This window comes from Histoplasma capsulatum, genomic scaffold (genome assembly GCF_000149585.1).
Source record: "Histoplasma capsulatum NAm1 scaffold_1 genomic scaffold, whole genome shotgun sequence".
Classification (NCBI taxonomy): Eukaryota; Fungi; Ascomycota; class Eurotiomycetes; order Onygenales; family Ajellomycetaceae; genus Histoplasma; species Histoplasma mississippiense.
In genome coordinates, this window is record NW_001813982.1 from 301,550 (window position 1) to 318,891 (window position 17,342).

The window sequence follows — 17,342 nt, forward strand, 5'->3', positions numbered from 1 at the left end:
TCGCCGTGCGTTGCGTTCTCGAAATCGAGCAAAACGACAATTGGAGCTGGGTAGTACTGGGGGGATGAATACATAAATAAATCGCCAAGCTTGAGGCTAACAATAAATCTCCGGCCCGCTATACAGGTATAGCCCTAGAGTCTTGAGGATAGACAAGGGAAAAGCGAGCTGAAGAATGAGTATAAATTGTGGATGCTTTATATCTACCTTTTCTGTAAATCCCCCTCTTCTAAAAAACCCGCGGATAGTGCATGTTGAAATCTCGACGAGGAAAAAAAATTAAATAAAGAATATATAGTCATAACTCCAACCAATTTTCCAAGCACAAGACGATGCAGCCTAAATACCGCACTTTGATCTCTGTGATAATGGCACAGGATTTTGGGATTCCTCCCGCAAACGCACCCAGCAGTGTAACAGAGGTGTGGGTGGCTCTGAAGTCCCCCGTTGATCAGTTGGCCACAAGAAACCAGATGATGCCCAACTGTCCTCTTATTTTATTGGCGGAGATAAGTATTTGGCCCTATACTTACTGTTGATGGGCTCATCAACATTCAGTAGCGTGGGTGGCAGAAATACCCCCCCTCACCTCTTCATCCCCATATCCAAATCTCTAACCAGCTGCAACCCCAACTGTGCAGCCCGTGCTTTAGCCCGCTCAATATCTTTCTCAATACCAAAAAATGGCTTTACAGCAACCTCCACCACCGCCTCAAACAGCTTACCGACGACATCCCCCTTTAGCTCGTCACCCGTCTGCCGGAAGTCCGGGAACGCATTTAGCTCCAACAGCCATACCTTGCCACGACTGTCGACCAGGAAATCAACGCCGAACACCTCAAACGCATTCGGCAACGTCTGGAAATGCACCAGCATACCCCGTGCCGCTGCTTCGAAGACTTCACCTGTAACAGCGCAGATCTTCTGGTATACGCTTTCTTTCCAGTTGATGCTAGAGTTGGGTTCTCCTGAAGTTGGCGGAGAGGAGGAGGAAAGAGAGGGGACGGCGGTATCCTCGAGTGCCCAAAAGCGCCGAACGGAGTTCTGTTTGGCAGTACCGCTGCGACCGGTTTGCAGACATGTATTTGTCAGGTGACGGGTAAGGTCGTCGACGCCGGCACCACTGCTGTCCCAGGGAGACAGATACGGCTCCTCAGCGAATAGTGCGAGCATTTCCCTGTAGACATAAACCTGCAGCGAGCCAACAGCTAGCACATATGTGCGGATGTGGAATTTCCTATTCGACTCCGATGGAAGCAGGAGAGGCGGGTGGATATATGGCTGCGCTATGAAATGGCGGAGCTGCGAGGTGATGATTCCATAGTCATCGTCACGGTTATCATCATAGTTTAATTTTCCATTGCCGTTGGCGACGACCTTCCCGTTTTCACTATCCTCGCCATCCTCGGAATCGGGTTGGTCGTCTTCCCACCCCTCGAAGATCTCCCGCAGCCCTGATTCGCTATTAAATAAGCGAATCCCCCGCCCTCTATCGCTCATCCCGGGTTTTAGAATCCACCACTCCTTTTCAGCCTCTCCCTTTCCCTCATTAGCCTGGAAGCTCTCCTTTAACTCATATGCCTCGACCAGCGCCTCGTCAAGAAACTCCGCATAATCCAGCTCAAAATGGACAGCTGGCTTGACGTGCGCATTTAAAATGCTGTCGGGATGTTTAGCCACCCAGTTCGACACCGAGCTTGATAAGTAGTGTTTCCTAATCAGCGCTTTGCGGATGACATAGGCGTTTACCAATGAAGTTGTAGGATGGGATAAGACGTGCTCAAAATCGCATTGTTCGTACACTCGGTATTGTAGTAGGGGAGACGAGGGGTTGGGAAGTTCACGAATGGAAAATATCAATTCGTAAGGGATTCCGTGCAGGCGTGTCCGTAGGGCTTGGATTACAAGGGGTTGCACATATGAGTCCTGGCATTCCACTAGAGCATAGAATATGGGTGTTTTGAAGGGTCTGTCCGAAGATCGAAAGGCAGGGATAGTTAGAATGCACTTCTACGGGCAAATAAGCAATCGCTGTAGGGGTTTTGGAGTAACAGGCAAAGAGAAAACGAGAGATATAAAATAACCAATAACATGACTACAAGCTCTGTGTGGAGACTTAATATAATAAAGAATCGTTTATCATGAACCCACCCGAGACGCCATCGCATTGGAGCTAACACTCACATCTGAATTTCTCCCAAAGGTCTTGATGAGTGCATAAAATTCGCTTTCAAGCGGGTAACGCTGTAATAGCAAAGTAGCGCATAGTTAGAATAGTGTAGATTGGAACACCCTCGACAAAAAAAGAGGGATGACGGGGGGCAGTAATCTTACCTTGTCATCCCCTCCTTAACTGTCCATCCATCATTCCCTGGAGGACCAAGATCTACGCTCTTGTAAACATCCGAAAACTTTGGCGCCCACTTGAAATGCATATGCCGATGTCCTGGTGTGGTTGTGCCTGTTCCCGGTTTCGTCCCTTTCCCCAACCCGGCATCTACTTCCCCAGCCTGTCGTAACTTCTGCTCCTGCAAATCTGGGCCCTCCCCACTTTCCGCAGCATCTATGGCTTCGAAACAGCTCCCAGAGGTCCAACGATTATCTAGGATATTGGTGTAGAGGATTTTAGCTTCGCTGACCCCGGCTTCGAGGGGTACATTTATGCTGTAAAAATCAACATCTTCCTCCCAGTTCTTATACAGATGTCCAATTAGGTGTACAGAATGTCTCGACGCTTCCGCAATGACGACAGGATCATGGTCCCGCGAGCTGAAGGCGTACGAGAGAGCAATTGACCTGTATCCACATACTGCAGCCTCCAACGCACCACCAAGTGTGCCGCTCGAGAGCGCAAAGACGGCAGTTGAGTTTCTACCGTAGTTAGGCCCAGAGATAACAAGGTCAATGGGCCCGCGGTCCTTGAAGTAGTGGAATAGTCCGATCTGGACGCAGCTGGCGGGTGTGGAATCAATGAGGATCCACTCGTTTACTATCGGCTCCATATTATCGTTTTCTCCCTCTGCTCCCAAAGGAAGGTGGTGGATGGTGCCGTCGTCTTTGTGGAGGGTGCCCGGGCGGAAGTATGTAGGCTTCACGGTCGCTCCAACGAGGTGGGCTTTACCGATCCATGACCGCTGTCTGTGCGGGAGGACGACAGAGACTACATGGCCAGCGGATTCGAGCGTGTGAACTAATGGATGTACATAGGGCGAAGACTGATTCGAGGGAGGCCCGTCGTCGTTAACAACCTAATGGAAGTGTGAGTGAGGGGCAAATATAGGCCAGGAAGGGATAGACCGGGCTTCAATTTGGAGGAGACTAGAAATATAGAAATGTTCAATGTTTCCATAGACCTACCAGTATATGCATTGCTAAAATTGAGATCAGATCGAGGCGGCCGGTGTCTTGATATCCTCGTTTTTGCGACTGTTGGAGCGCGTGGGGGGAAGGCAATTGAATACTGAGCCGGATAAATTGCTAACTTGATTAGGCTCCCCTTGACTCTCCAATCTTCCACTAAACTTACGCTGGCCGTTGGAGCGCTATTACGCCTATATTGTATGTACATTCCAGCAGCACGAGTGTGGTGGTATTGAAAAGGCTACTGCAACGCAATGTACTAGATAGTACTTCCATAACCTCCACTTCCACACGTTGACTACTAGTGTGCAGAGAGTAGTGGAACATTTATGTTTACTCCAATTTCAGGTCCTGCTGAAACATGTTGATTTTCATGAATTATCGGAGAATGCATTAGGATTCTGAATTGTTGCTATTGTAGCAATTAAGAATTATAGGGGTATGGAATTGGCAAGCAAACGGGAGTCAATCCTCGTCCTCAAAACGTACATTGCCTCTGCGCCTCTGGGCGACCAGCTCCGAGTTATCCGTTGCAGTTGTTTGCGATGACGTGCTGGTACCAACTGGGTGCGTACCTGCTTCAGCTTCGGGCTGGTCGCTTCCAGCCAATGTCTGAATCACCGTATATTCTTCGGTATTTTCTTCCCGTTTAATCTTCTCTTGTTCATCGCTCATGCGTCTTTCGTGTGGCATAGTAAGCTTGGAAGAAGCACCTTCACCATCACTTCCCTCCTCTTCTTTGACAGAAATGCCACTGCTATTTTCTTCCTCTTCAGTCTCATCTTTTAATTTTGGATTCCTTCTTACTGTTGGCTCTGCCAGACTCGCCAGAGCTACCCACACTAGAGATGTGAAGAGCATTGAAACGGCCCAGAAGGTCAACGTGAATGTCAGAATGGAGAAAATTTTCCAATTATACATAATCCATCTGTAATCGAACAACTGTTAGTTAAGACATTCTCCTGCATGGACTTTGTAGGGTTGAGATAGTATGCCCAAGGCAAATATCAGGAACCAGAACTAAGGTATCTTTTAAAAAATATTCCCAGGTGGTTACCTACCTTAGCCCGTTAAACTTCGCGTCGAATTTGACGACAGCACTATACACCTGTATTTTCTCCTCACTCTCAATCTCCAGCCTCAATGTCTTTGGCATAGCCCCTTTTTTTCTTCCAAACTCCACCCGATCCATCATGTTAACCTTCAAGCCCTCTGCCTCCCTCTGCCATCCGAGCAGGTAGAGTGGCATTTTTGACACCCTCTTGGCTGTATCCACCATCGGGGATGTATAAGTCATAATTGCAGGCCTCCGCGAACTTTCAATAGAACTTGCCTCGTTTGTATTCGTATTTGTTTTCGCAGAAGAGAATAACGCAAGATCAACCATGAAATTGCCAGCGGCGAGGTTGGGCGGGCTGCGCGGGAGGTACAGAACGACGCTGACATCATATTGTTGTGCAGCGATCAATTCTGTGCCCAACGTCGCAGTGCCATAAGGGTGTCCATCACTACCACAGTTTCATAAATACATTTCTAGGCCGAGGTGTTCAGATCCAATTACTTGATTGATGGGCATACCCGAATTGTAGATGAACTTGTCGCTCCAGAGAGATCTGCGGCACATAGTTGTAGTAGAAGATCCAATATGCGACAATGGAAATGCAGAGAAGGGCGGCGGAGGTGAGGCAGAAGAGGATGGTATTGATATAGGCTCGCCGTGCAGGTTTGGAGATTATGGTACGCCGAGCTTCTGTGAACGGGGCCTGGAGCTGTAAGCTACTGTTTCTTGTAACTACAAGAAATTATGAGGAAAATCAGAACATGGCGGCATTTATGAGTATGTTCCATACATACCAATACCATAGAGTATAAGGACTGGCTCGGCTCTGTGTCGTCCTCCATCTTGATTCAATTGATGGGCCCTTACTCTGTAGAAGCTGTCAAGTTCGCACTGTTCGTTGCCGTGTCGTCATGTGCCAAGTACCCAATTATGCGTGGCATGTGACGGATATCGGCTAAAGATAAGCTTGGGAAGCGAACTATTTTTAAAGTCAATCTTAATTTAGATGGCCAATTTCGATGCTCATACATGATGTTAGATATGTCCGTTTCATTGATGAAATTTATAATACAACGACCTAGGTTAGAGCTTTCTACCCCCTCTACTTCATATCTCGTGCCATCATTCCCGTGAATATCCTCCCTGCTTGCCATATCTCAATGTCTTCCTCCACGTCAAAGTGAATTTAAATAATGGTGAGTTAAATCATAAGTTAAGATCTTGCGTATTCATAGAAGAAAAGAGGAAACCAATAAAATGTGACGGCAATCATCTCAGTCAATAATGGTGAGCATGTTTAGAAAATGCATACCCTCCCAAAACAAACCTGAAGCAAATAGTGCAGAAAAACGGGTGACATGAAGCAAACCTTGTGGATGAAAGAAGAAAAATAGCCCCAGAAACCCTGCAGCCGACACCATAGAATAAAGAAATAAAGAGGATACTAGCTTTTGAACTACCTAGAGCCTTTGGGGTAAAAAGTGATATTATAGTCATGGCATATACCTCTAAAGTCAATTTCTCCCCACAATGAGGGAGAGTGCGTTGCCCGGAGCAAATTTTGGAGAGTGTTTGGATTGTGTAGAGTAATTAGTCTTCTCCTAAGCTAGGGCCCTTGGGCTTTGCTGCTGGATGTGCTGAAGCAGGGCGTCAAAGAGATTATTGATCTATGATAACAGTTGGAATTAGTGGCGGAATATTCAGAATGGCATATGTAACGAACTCATACCTCGGGTACCGCCTGAATGAATGGCAAGCGGAAAAAGGTATAACTGTCATTTTGTAGTAGCTCCTGGAGAGTAATGATCAAACCCCATGGATGCGGTCGATGAACTATCAGTCGCTCAAGGAGTACGCGAACAATCTGTTCACGAATATCCGATCCTTGTTGAGCAGGCTGTTCATATCCGAAAAGGTGGAGGATGACGTAGCTGAAGTAATGCGTATGGCTGTTGGGGTATCGCAGTTGGTTGGCGATGGCACTTAGGAAGTAGTACAGAGCTTCCGGTTGTAGAACCTTTGAGAGCTTCTCCAACAGAGCTGTATGGGGAGAATTGCTGAAAGCTGCTGGTATATTGCCTTTCTGACCAGTCGAAACAACGGCATTTTGTCCAACGTACAAGACGAGAGAATTCATGAGAACAACATCGACATTGATAGGAGTGAAGAACTGTCCAGTTGCTTTGGCAACCGGGTTTGATAGAACATCACAAATATGCTGAATCGTACTATCAGGAACAGCGGTTCGGAAGGCATTGTCGACTATATTGATCAAATTTGCTCGTTGAAGAGGAGCGGATATATCACCCGCGACCTTCGGCGCCTTTCGAATTTCATCTAACCTATCAACTTTCAGGCCTTCTCTAAATGGATCGGGGAGTTTCTGAAATGATGATGGGTAGGCGCTCAGAACAAGATTTCGCAGTTGTGCGCAGTGAGACGGGATAACATTGCAAAATCGGTAGTGGTTCTCTGCTACGAACTCGGGGAAATCGTGATGAAGAATAAGTAAAATGCGAAGAACGCCTTTGTATATGTCCTTAGCGACAAATGAAACATTGGCCGGCTTCTGTTGTTCGCCAATATACGGGAGTAAAACTTCAATTATTTCGCAATATGACTCCCAACCCTGATTTTAATATTGTCAGCGATCAATTTATTAGGTCTGGACCATTTTATACACTTACCGACTGATCCGGCATATTAAGCAATCCCGACATGAAAATCCGATGTGAAATCAGGGCGAGCCATCCGTAAACAAATCCAGGTGCATGCTTAGGCTGCAGGGACAAAAATTTGTCCGCAAAGACAGCCATCATTTCTTTATGCTGATCTGTATTTTGAAGAGCACATGTGGAATATTCACAAAGAATGCTGGAGAAAAGCCTGAAAAATACCCGCTGGTTAAAGTTCTCCCCTCGCATCACTTGGTGATGGTTCAGGACAAGAACTAGAAGCGACAGAATAGAATTCAAGTAGACAGGTTTGCTGGCTTTAACAGCACCGCTGCTCTCGCCCTGGAATTTCACAAGCAAGATTACCAACTTTGCGAGCGCATCAATATACAAGAACGCTTCATCGAGGTTCCCATTTGGATTCTGGCACTCATGCTCGAACATGGCGACTGAAATATCGATGCTGAGTCTGAAAAACAAGGCTGAATCTTCTTGATTGTTCATGACTTGTCTCTGGTGCATATCCTTGAGAAATGTACTGTATGTCCTATCATTGGAGCGCGCGAATTTGTACACGCCGATCCATTCGCTAAAAATGTATTCCATTTGATCGCGCTTTGAACGGGCTTGATCCGTAAGGAGCGCATTGACGGTTTCTGGAATACCTGATTCCCGGAGCTTCCGGATGATGTCTTTGGCAACGGGGAGATCTGGGTTCTCGACAACCAACTTATTCATTGCGCCCAGGCTGCCTGAGAAATCCGATCGCAAAGCGGAGGGTTCGTCGTTTAGAAGGACTCGATCAATAAGATTGGACAGTAATTCCAGGGCAGCAACGTTCTTTTCTTGGATGAGTTTCGTGAGAATCATGTCGACGCGTTGAAGATCCAATAACCCTGCATCAATAAGCGCGACAGTGACAGGAACATTGAACATATGCTCATCGTCCACATCGGCAAGAACAGCCCAGGTATACCTGGCAACAAGTGAAGACAGCTCGCAGATCTTGGCCAGGATGTGAACCAGCAGCTCAACCTCCAAACGGCTCTCAGTCCGCGAATACAAGGTCGTGCATATTTTTAAAGCAGCTAATCTTGCTAAATCTTCACCGTTAGGAGCGCTAAGAATAGTACGGAAGACTTGATTATAGTCCTGAAGGATGCTGCTATCACGCCCAAGATCTTTGAGGTGCTCCTCCGAAGCATTCCGAGCCGCTAGTTGTAACTGAGAAATGAGTGTTTCTACTTTCTCACGTGGGTTGGCTGTTTCAAGGAAACCGTTTATTTGGCTTTGAGGCGCTGTAATCGCAGGTTGCTGAAGGCTGGATTCTTGTTGCGTCTGTGCTACGTGGTGAGGGACAGCAGGTTGTTCGGCTGGTGTAGACAGGTTAGGAATTGCTGGGAAAGACTCCTGGAGAACGTCCGGAATTTGTTTCCCCGAGTCAGTTGATGCATTCTGGATGTGAGTAGGTCCAGTTCCTCGTGATTGTCGAGCAAAGTTCTCATATATAGCCAGCTGTTCTTTGTTGAGACCTCCTGGGATTTGCTTAAATGGTTCCGGGATAAAAAATCCCCAACGACTGATGGAAGGATCGATGAAGGGTTCGTTAGGACGTGCTGCACGGTGGCGGCGTCGAGCCTCTAGTTGCGATTCAATGACTTTTTCGATTTCGGGCAGAGACTTTTCCTCCGCTGCCTTTTCAACGATACCACACGCAGCGTCTAGGTTATCATTGACACACATGAGGATAAGCCCTTCAGGCATCGGCTGGTCTGAGAATTCTTGTTGAATCACTCTAATATAATTCGTCATGCTCATTTTTAGGGGCTCCTTGCATGTTACCAGAGCTAAACTGCCTGCGAGCGCTCGAACCATCGTTCCTGCAGCCTGGCGAACTTTCTCCTCGTCAGGTTCCATTGCAAAATCCTTCAGAATAAGCTGTGCCGTTGATATAGACGCAATGGTGATAGAACGTTCGACGACGGGGGTGATTATTTCAGCAATCGCCCGCTCTACAGCGCTATGAACAATTTGCCGGAGGATGCCAGGATCTGCCATCGTACTAGCAGAAGGAGGGAACACCAAGATTTGATCCAGGTTAGGGAGACTAGGCATTATAGAGGTTTGGGGTATTCGTTCGTTGCGGATAGCATGGCTAATGTTACTTAGGGACATATCTTCAAAGGTTTCCAGACCCTCAGGAATGTTTGCCGAAGAAATGCCATCCTCTAGTTGCGTAGGGCGTTCCCTAATACACGTCGATGGCTCGATTGTCTTGTAATCAAGACTTAAATCCCCACAGAGAACTTCGATTTCAAATTTGAGAATCATTTTCAGTTCCGCAAAATGGTATATCTCGATCAACAAGGCAATGATATCCATTAACCATGGGTTTGGTGGCTTGAAAATTGTGGATTTCATGGCTTGCACCAACACCTTGCAGGTGAAAGGTATGACAACCATGAGGCGTTGGCTATCAAACGCTTCAATTAGGAGGTCCTTGAAGTAGATGTTTCGATGTTTTATTGGTTTATCCTTGGCAATAGTCAAAGAGCCAAGCCATCCGCCTAAATTTTTCAAGTACGTGCGTTCAGTCGCTGAGTTCAAGGTGGATTCTGCATTTAGCAATCGGATTGCGCTAACATATGTTTCTCTAAGAACTTCCATCCAGAGGGTTTTGTCGCCAATAAGCTCTAAAAGGTCGAGGTAAAGTTGCTGGAAGTTCGGTTGCAATTTCGCTCGTTCCTCAACAAGGTATGAGGCGAACCATTGGTGATGTTCTTCTTGCAAAACATCTTTTAGATCTCTTAACTTACCCTCGATATTTTGCTCGGAGACATTATTTAAAATGAAAAGGATTTTGTCATGAGCTTCTTCATCCGGGTCACGATATATTTCAGGGCGAAGCGGCGGATCCACGTGGAGGGAAGAGAATTTGCGATGAGTGGTGTCAGGAGCCAAGAGTTCATCGATATTGCCGTTTGTCATAGCCATCCCATCGGACAGTCCATTTAATCCAGCCCCATCGGTTTCGTTAATTGGGTGGTGGCCTTGGTCTCGAAGCACTTCTTCTGCTTTGCGGTATATCGGCGTTCCTTGAAGAGAGGGGATTTGTAGAAGAAGGTTGCAAAACCCAGCCCATTCTGGGAGGCGACTAATTAATTGCTCTATGGCTTCGACACCAAACTTATACATCGGTTGATGGGGCTCATGCTCCCGCACTGCGTCTAGGATCATTCCGAGGCCAACTTTGAGCGGGATACCAGATATTAGCTTGAAATTAATAATGCCACCGAACATGACAGCAGTTTTTGTTAATGCCTCGAGTGGATATGTATGGTAGCAGTTGTATTCATCGACCAGGCCATGGACCATACATGTAAATAAATCTTGCTCAGCGGGGTCGCGCGATGTTTTGTATCGTCGCATTAGCTCGAGTATTTCACGCAGGGAAAGTTCTTCGTGATACATTTTGCCGAATAAATCTTGCATCTGTTTATCAATTTCAACCGGAATTGCGTTACCATGAGCGCCGTTGACCTCAATGATATCATCGAATCCTTCACCGTAATTTATCAATCGTGGGTAAGCTTGAAGACAAATTCGTTGGATGGGAGTCAAAGTTTCATGATCGACGATGTAGTCTTCGAGAATTTGGAGGAGAGCAAAGACGGTTTTAACTGACAGACTGACCATCTGTGGAGTTGGCTGTTCTTTCCGTTGGACGCGAAGTTCGTCCTCAGCTTTTATTCGCAGGAATTTCAATAACAAATTTCCCATGTCAATAGGAGACTTCTGGGCCGCCTTCTTAACCCACTGTTCGAGATCATAGTCGTCCTTCCTGTGCGCTAAAGATGCAAGGTCCATGGCTAGGCCGTTGGTAAATTCCAAAATATAGTCTAACCAACCATGCTCTACGGCATGGTCGTAGATCAGTTCAGTGCACGAAGGATCCTGAGTAAATGCGTGGAAGAGTTGTTCTACAACCCACTCTCGGTTAAGTTTCCAAACGCCATGAAGTGCGAATTGATAGCCATCCTGGCGCTTGGAGATGAAAATGGAGAAAGATCGCATAACGAAGTTGACCTGAACAGTAGTCCACGGCTGAGGAATGGCGAACGCAGAGCAAAGGAATATGGGCAGATCATGTTGAAGAACTGTTTTGACGAATCTTTGACTATCCGGAAGGCTCCATGTTCCTGGTGTCTTGAGAATAAGATCAAAGATGGCCCTAACTGCATCACGGGAGCGAAGTAAACTATGTTGGGCCTGCTCAGCTTGCTGACGGATAGTTTCAGAAGCATCGCTAAAAATGTCCAAAGGGTATGTCGAACGGAACTTGGGGATGCGGGAAATGTCAATGTTGGAGGAGAGAGCTGCGGTTAAAAAGGACAACTGGGTGTCTCGATTTTCCCATTCTCCGCTCCAGAGCGCTTGAATATCAAGACTTGGGTTATCATGAGAAGCGACATGGAGTACATTAAATAGTCGACCAAACTGATTCGGATCGATGACCATGCCAACCTTGTCGAAACCACGCATGAGCTTTGGCCAGCTAAAAGTTTCACCTCGTTGGTGATTTTGGACGGTGGTGAGAAGTAATTCGGGAGAGAACTGAAGCCAATTAGGGGATATTATAATATACAATAGCGCAGAAGCAATCTGTTCTTCACTCCAACCACTGGGACCTGCTGAATTTATGGTTTCAACTATGCTGTCCTGACTGCCCATCGACTTAGGCCCTCGAGCTTGTATCTGGCGAACCAAGGTCAATTGTGGATCAGATAACCCAAACATTTGCAAAGCTGATTCGATTTCAGGTGGTATGTCCATGTCCGCGGATTGGTATCGCGCTCGGCACGCATACACAAGTTTTTGCTTAATTTCCTCGTCGAAATTACGAGGAGAGTGCAGGATGAAGCGCTCTAGGGTGAGACTGATAAATGACGTGGTAAATTCTTTGTTCGTATCAGAAATGGTAGAGAGGCTATGTAGGAACTGGGTAGTGGAATTGGTAAGAATTGCATCGGCTGGTGGGATTACAATCAGTCAGTTTCGCGAAGTGAATCCTGTTGAAGTGAGTTAGGGTTAACCTAAACTTACCTTTTGTGCGCAAATCTGCTTTGCTGACATTCTTGAAGGCGAGTGTCAACGCGACTTTGGTAATGGGATCCAATTTAAAATGCTCGAGGAATGTTGAGAGGTCAAAATCACGAAAGATATCACCATCAGATGCATCAATTGTCTCTGCAATTTTCTGGCTTTGGTCAGGATCCTGTGACACCTTGTGAACCTCCTGTACTAGCAAAGGATAGTTCCCTGCATTTTCCACCACCTTGTTAATTCCCGGAAAGATCTGGGGGGCATTGCCGGAAAGTAGGCGACGAAAATACTTCGCAAAAACTTCCATGCCGTTTGAATCAACGAGCTTGAATCGAACAGTTAGCCATGTCATGTAGCTGGGGGCAGCCCATTATCTGTTAAAATAAAAATACCTTGTGAATCTGTGCAGCTTTAGTTTCCCACTTTTCTTTCCCTTCCTTCTCGTTGATGGAGTCCAATAGCAGGAACACCTGAGCTACGGAGATTTTGGACAGAGATGACTGGCCAGAATTTGCACCTGATGTCGCGGTAGCTCCGGCCTTATCAGAGGGGAATCCCGTTGGTGAGTTGATTGTGTTCCCTGTCAATAGGGGAGAGAACGCAGCACTCCTGGATATACCCGCGCCCACACCACCACCACCTCCACCACCTCCTCCACCCCCACTACCTCCTCCTGAGGTCGTCGAGGTAGCCAGGTGCGATGTTGATGAAGGGGTAAGAGATCTGATTTTGGGTGATGAAATTGGCTGGCTTTGTTGCTGTTGCTGCTGTTGGTGTGAGCCAGCTTGTTGGTGGGAAGTGAAGGAGGCGTGAGAAGGCGCCGGAGAAGAGTTGTGGCGGTTGGTGGGAATGCGATTAGAGGATGTCAGGACTGCGGAAAAGCTGGAGGTAAGGGGAGATGTCGCAGAAACGCTAGGAGCTGGACTATGAGGCTGGGCAGGACGCCGGGGAGGTGATACACTGGAGTTTGAGTTGGATATATTGGTGGATAGCGGCGTCAGGCCACGGCGGACGTTAGATTGGGACGCACTGGTACCCCAGACAGACTGGTGGGATCTCGCCGTCCTGGAAGCTGATGGCTTGTCGGTGCCAGAAGCAATCAAAGATTGAGCGGGGGAAGGGAAACTCATGAAGTTGGGAATGCGGTCATTTGGATGTGTGACTGCAAAAATTGTGGGATTGGTGGAAAGCTCGTCAAGGAGCAAACGAATAGGAGGAAAAATATGCTAGGAACGGGGTTGAAACGTAAGATTTCTACAACGTCATAAAGACACATTAGAAAACGGGAATAGTTGGGTTGAAAGGAGGATAGGTGGAGGGGGATGTTGAGGACGACAGGGAGAGAGAGGCGAGGTGAGGTTGGCCGGGAGGCTCTAGGGCTTGGCATTCTGTTCGTGGTTTAGCTGTCGCTTTGGCCAACCTTGCATACGCTGTGCTATATGGAGCTACAGCGTATACAGTCCATAGAGCAACCGCGAGGCTTTGATAATTATATCATGAATCTGCCGCAGGATACTGTTAAGGAGTATCTACTGAGCGCCTTAAATATCCTTCAGTTTCTCGGTATTAGGGTCGAGAAGTAAGATCATCTTAGATCACGTGGCTACATAGAAATAATCCAGTTCTCGAGTGCGCATAGATGAGGCTTCAAGGCCAATATTTAAAAATACGCTCCTCCAATTCAGCTCCTGTGGCTGTTCTCCTGTTCTAATAATCACGGCCTGTATTAAGTCGATTTCGCTTGCGTGAAACGGGTTTGGCGTCAGTGATGCTTGGCAGCGTTGCCCCGAGAAACCACCACATCCAGGGATGTAAACAAGTTAAAAACAACCCTCTGGCTTGAAAGCCCAGAGCGACGGCCGCAATGAAGAAGGTCGACCACTTCCCCCCTCCAACTGCAACCTTCTCCGAAACATCAGGATTTTTCTTTTAAGAGGAGGTGGTCTATTTCATTTTTTTTGGCTGCTGCAGAAGTAACCTTTTGTGTGTCCCGCTAGTCGACGCCTGGAGATCAGGACCATCTTCCTACTTCGAATAAGCCTGATGGTTTTTGGCTTTGTCCAAGTCTGCTCACAATGACTGGTCCTGTCTCAGGGACCCCAAGTGTGTCTTTGTCATGTATGGCCACATCCAGATTGCGTTCCAGAAGTTGCGATCGGACGAAGACTGATATGGATATTTTTCTAGTTGCAAACAACTTCTGGGGCAAAGATGACGCTGGCGTGGCCCCAATGCTAGAACGAGTTCACAATGCCAAAACCACTTGCGACGAACTGAAAGCCTTCTATAGCAGTAAGTGGTAATACATTATGCCATCAGAATTATTTTGGGAATTTGGCTCTTATATTCACCGTCATTTCATATACAGCCCGCGCTGCCATAGAGGATGAATACGCAAGAAAGCTCCTAATACTATGCCGGAAAGCCCTTGGTTCTAGTGAATCCGGGACGTTGCGCACATCTCTCGATACTGTTCGCGGAGAGACAGAAACGATTGGGAAGACACACGCAGCTATTGCTTCTCAGATGAAAAGCGAGTTAGAAGAACCGCTAGCTGCTTTTGCTGGCGGTATGAAAGAACGCCGTAAGATTGTACAGAATGGTATTGAAAGGCTTCTTAAAATCAAAATGCAACAAATGCAAGCTGTCAACAAGGTATTCCATCTGGCTTCTAGCATATTATTAACAGCCGTTAATTCGAATCTATTATTTAGTCGCGAGATCGCTATGAACAAGACTGCCTCCGAATCAAAGGCTATTTGGCCCAAGGACATATGGTCATGGGACAAGAGGAACGCAAAAATAAGGCAAAATTGGAAAAAACACAGATACAACTAGCGTCTAACAGCAGCGAATACGAAGCAGCCATAAAAGTTCTCGAAGAAACAACTGGCCGCTGGAATAAAGAATGGAAGGTTGCTTGCGATGTAAGTAACCTATACATAAACAATCAGCCTAATTTTTCACTGACGTCTATTACAGAAGTTTCAAGACCTAGAGGAAGAACGGCTGGATTTTACGAAGAGCAGCCTATGGAATTATGCGAATATAGCTTCGACAGCGTGCGTTAGTGACGATGCTGTAAGTTGCAATGACCATGCTAGAATATGACACGCAGTTCCTAATGAAAGCAGTCCTGTGAACGAATCCGGGTATCGCTTGAGAGTTGTGAGGTTGAAAAGGATATCAGCACGTTTATAATGGAGAGAGGGACGGGACAGGAGATTCCTGATCCACCCAAATATATTAATTTTTGCCGCGGTGACCTTAACGATACCGTGTCAGAGACGTCAGAGGAAGAGAGCTATTCAGTTGCGCAATTTCAGAGGACTATTAATCCAGCATACCGAAGCGCTTCGCCGGCACCTTCTACTTACGAATCCCATCACGACTCACAGGCAAATCTCATGACGACGCCAGTAACGCATACTGATCCTTCCACATCAGCAAGCCGAGAAACTACTGTGACCCCACAGCGATCGCATCAACCACAGCAGCAGTCGCAACAGCAGAAACAGCCGCCGCAACAATTACAGGAGCAGCAACCCCCGCCGCTTGACCTCCGACGTGGAGGGCACGTTCCGCCTAATTATCAGCCAACCCAACATGGAGATATCCCCAATGTACCTCACAACGAGTATCCCACGGACGGCATGACAATGTTCTGCAGAACTGGACCGCCTTCGGAAAGAAGCAGTGGAACCACTGCCAATCGGCCATCTAGCAGGGACTCCTATAGTGACATCTCTAATCTAACTTCGTTCTCTAGTGTGGAGGCACCAGGTGCGAAACAATCTCCGAAGAAAGTGGTTAACGGCACTGCTCTTCCCGGGATGATTGGCGGTAAACAGGTCCAGAAGAAAAGAAGTGGTTTTTTTAGCAATAGCCCCTTCCGGAGGAAAAGTAAGCACGATAAGGAGCGTCAAACAGCACCATCGATCACTGCCCCTGTGAACCGCAACACTTGGTCTGCCCCGCCGCAAAAACAAATAAGCCCAGTTAAGCCTGCATATCAAAAGCCAATATACAGCGTCAGTCGCCATTCGGGAACGCCTGAACCCGTTGACCCATGCGCCAACTTCCAGCTAAACATTGGCAACAATGTTTTCGATGTTGCTTCTCCTGATGGTGTCCCTTCGGGGGCTACAAGTACGAAGAAAGAAGACGACCTCGACCCCATAGCCCAAGCTCTCGCGGATCTTAAAGGTGTGGGGAAACAATCATCGGTCCGTGTCTCGGCCGATCGATATCACGGAATTAGTACCCCGGTTCCCCCAAGTGTTACTTCTAGCCACATAACAGATGTGAACATATCTGCTGCTCAGAGTGGCACCCCGCCTCCGGCATACAATGATTCGTCAGTGAAAAGACTTGGTGCTCCCCAACCAGCATTTACATCAGCACAGATGCAGAAAACAACTCGTAAATATGTCGGGCAGACCCAGGAGATGTTTAATAGCCACTCTTCTCGTACGAGCCAGGCAGAAAACACAGTCAACCAGGCAATTCCCCGGGCTGTGTCCCCTGCACCACAAAGGAGCTTGAGCCCCCAGCCGCCCCCGTCGCGTGGAGGGGAGCAGCGCCAGCAATACGAAGGCCAAAAAGATCCCAGCCCTGCTTCTTACCACTCCCACTCAGCCAGTATGAACAGTAGATATCGCCAATCTCCAACTGTTACCCCGACAAAGGTAATTGCTAGTCATCCGTATTCGCCACGGCAGTACTCGTCTCACGGGTCTCCCAACGACATCCATTCGCAACGGTCAGTTTCGCCTCAACCACAATTCAGACGGCAGGAAAGGCCATCTAGTGCGAGCGGAATGGAGCTTCAGTTGTCACATAGCCACATTGATCCATATGGCGGGGGCCATACTCCTGATTATAGAAATCACGGTAGCCGGGGAGGCAACCCACGGCCGATGTCAATGTACTATGGCTCAGCACCGGACGTTACCCAAGGCAGCCGTGCAAGAAGCAGGAGTGTCGCAACTGCAGATGGTAATCGGCAGCTTAGCGTGGATGTGCGTCCTGTCTTACATTATGGTAAGTCAAATATATCTTCTCAGTTTTCGTGCATTTATTCCTTTCCTCACTGACCTTATCCAAATAGCGCGTGCAATGTACAGCTATACTGCTGCTATTCC

At 47.3% G+C, this 17,342-nt stretch overlaps 3 protein-coding genes across 3 annotated transcripts; 1 reads left to right on the forward strand and 2 right to left on the reverse strand.

Annotated features, from left to right (window-relative positions):
* Window positions 1-585: 585 nt before the first annotated feature.
* HCAG_00093 (conserved hypothetical protein) lies at window positions 586-5,262 on the reverse strand (the record flags this gene model as incomplete). The annotated part of the gene is made up of 8 exons (XM_001542997.1): window positions 586-1,969; window positions 2,185-2,244; window positions 2,335-3,190; window positions 3,527-3,542; window positions 3,850-4,288; window positions 4,422-4,868; window positions 4,939-5,129; window positions 5,215-5,262. 8 exons carry the CDS (start codon window positions 5,260-5,262, stop codon window positions 586-588), a joined length of 3,441 nt encoding a protein of 1,146 aa, XP_001543047.1.
* Window positions 5,263-6,021: 759 nt separating this feature from the next.
* Window positions 6,022-13,328, reverse strand: HCAG_00094 (conserved hypothetical protein; the record flags this gene model as incomplete). Its single annotated transcript, XM_001542998.1, has 5 exons — window positions 6,022-6,087; window positions 6,150-7,049; window positions 7,108-12,125; window positions 12,199-12,523; window positions 12,591-13,328. 5 exons carry the CDS (start codon window positions 13,326-13,328, stop codon window positions 6,022-6,024), a joined length of 7,047 nt encoding a protein of 2,348 aa, XP_001543048.1.
* A 366-nt stretch (window positions 13,329-13,694) lies between these two features.
* On the forward strand, window positions 13,695-17,294 carry HCAG_00095 (predicted protein; the record flags this gene model as incomplete). The annotated part of the gene is made up of 7 exons (XM_001542999.1): window positions 13,695-13,777; window positions 13,930-14,009; window positions 14,386-14,490; window positions 14,567-14,853; window positions 14,913-15,125; window positions 15,181-15,279; window positions 15,363-17,294. The coding sequence occupies 7 exons, from the start codon at window positions 13,695-13,697 to the stop codon at window positions 17,292-17,294; spliced, it is 2,799 nt and encodes a 932-aa protein (XP_001543049.1).
* Between the last annotated feature and the right edge of the window lie 48 nt (window positions 17,295-17,342).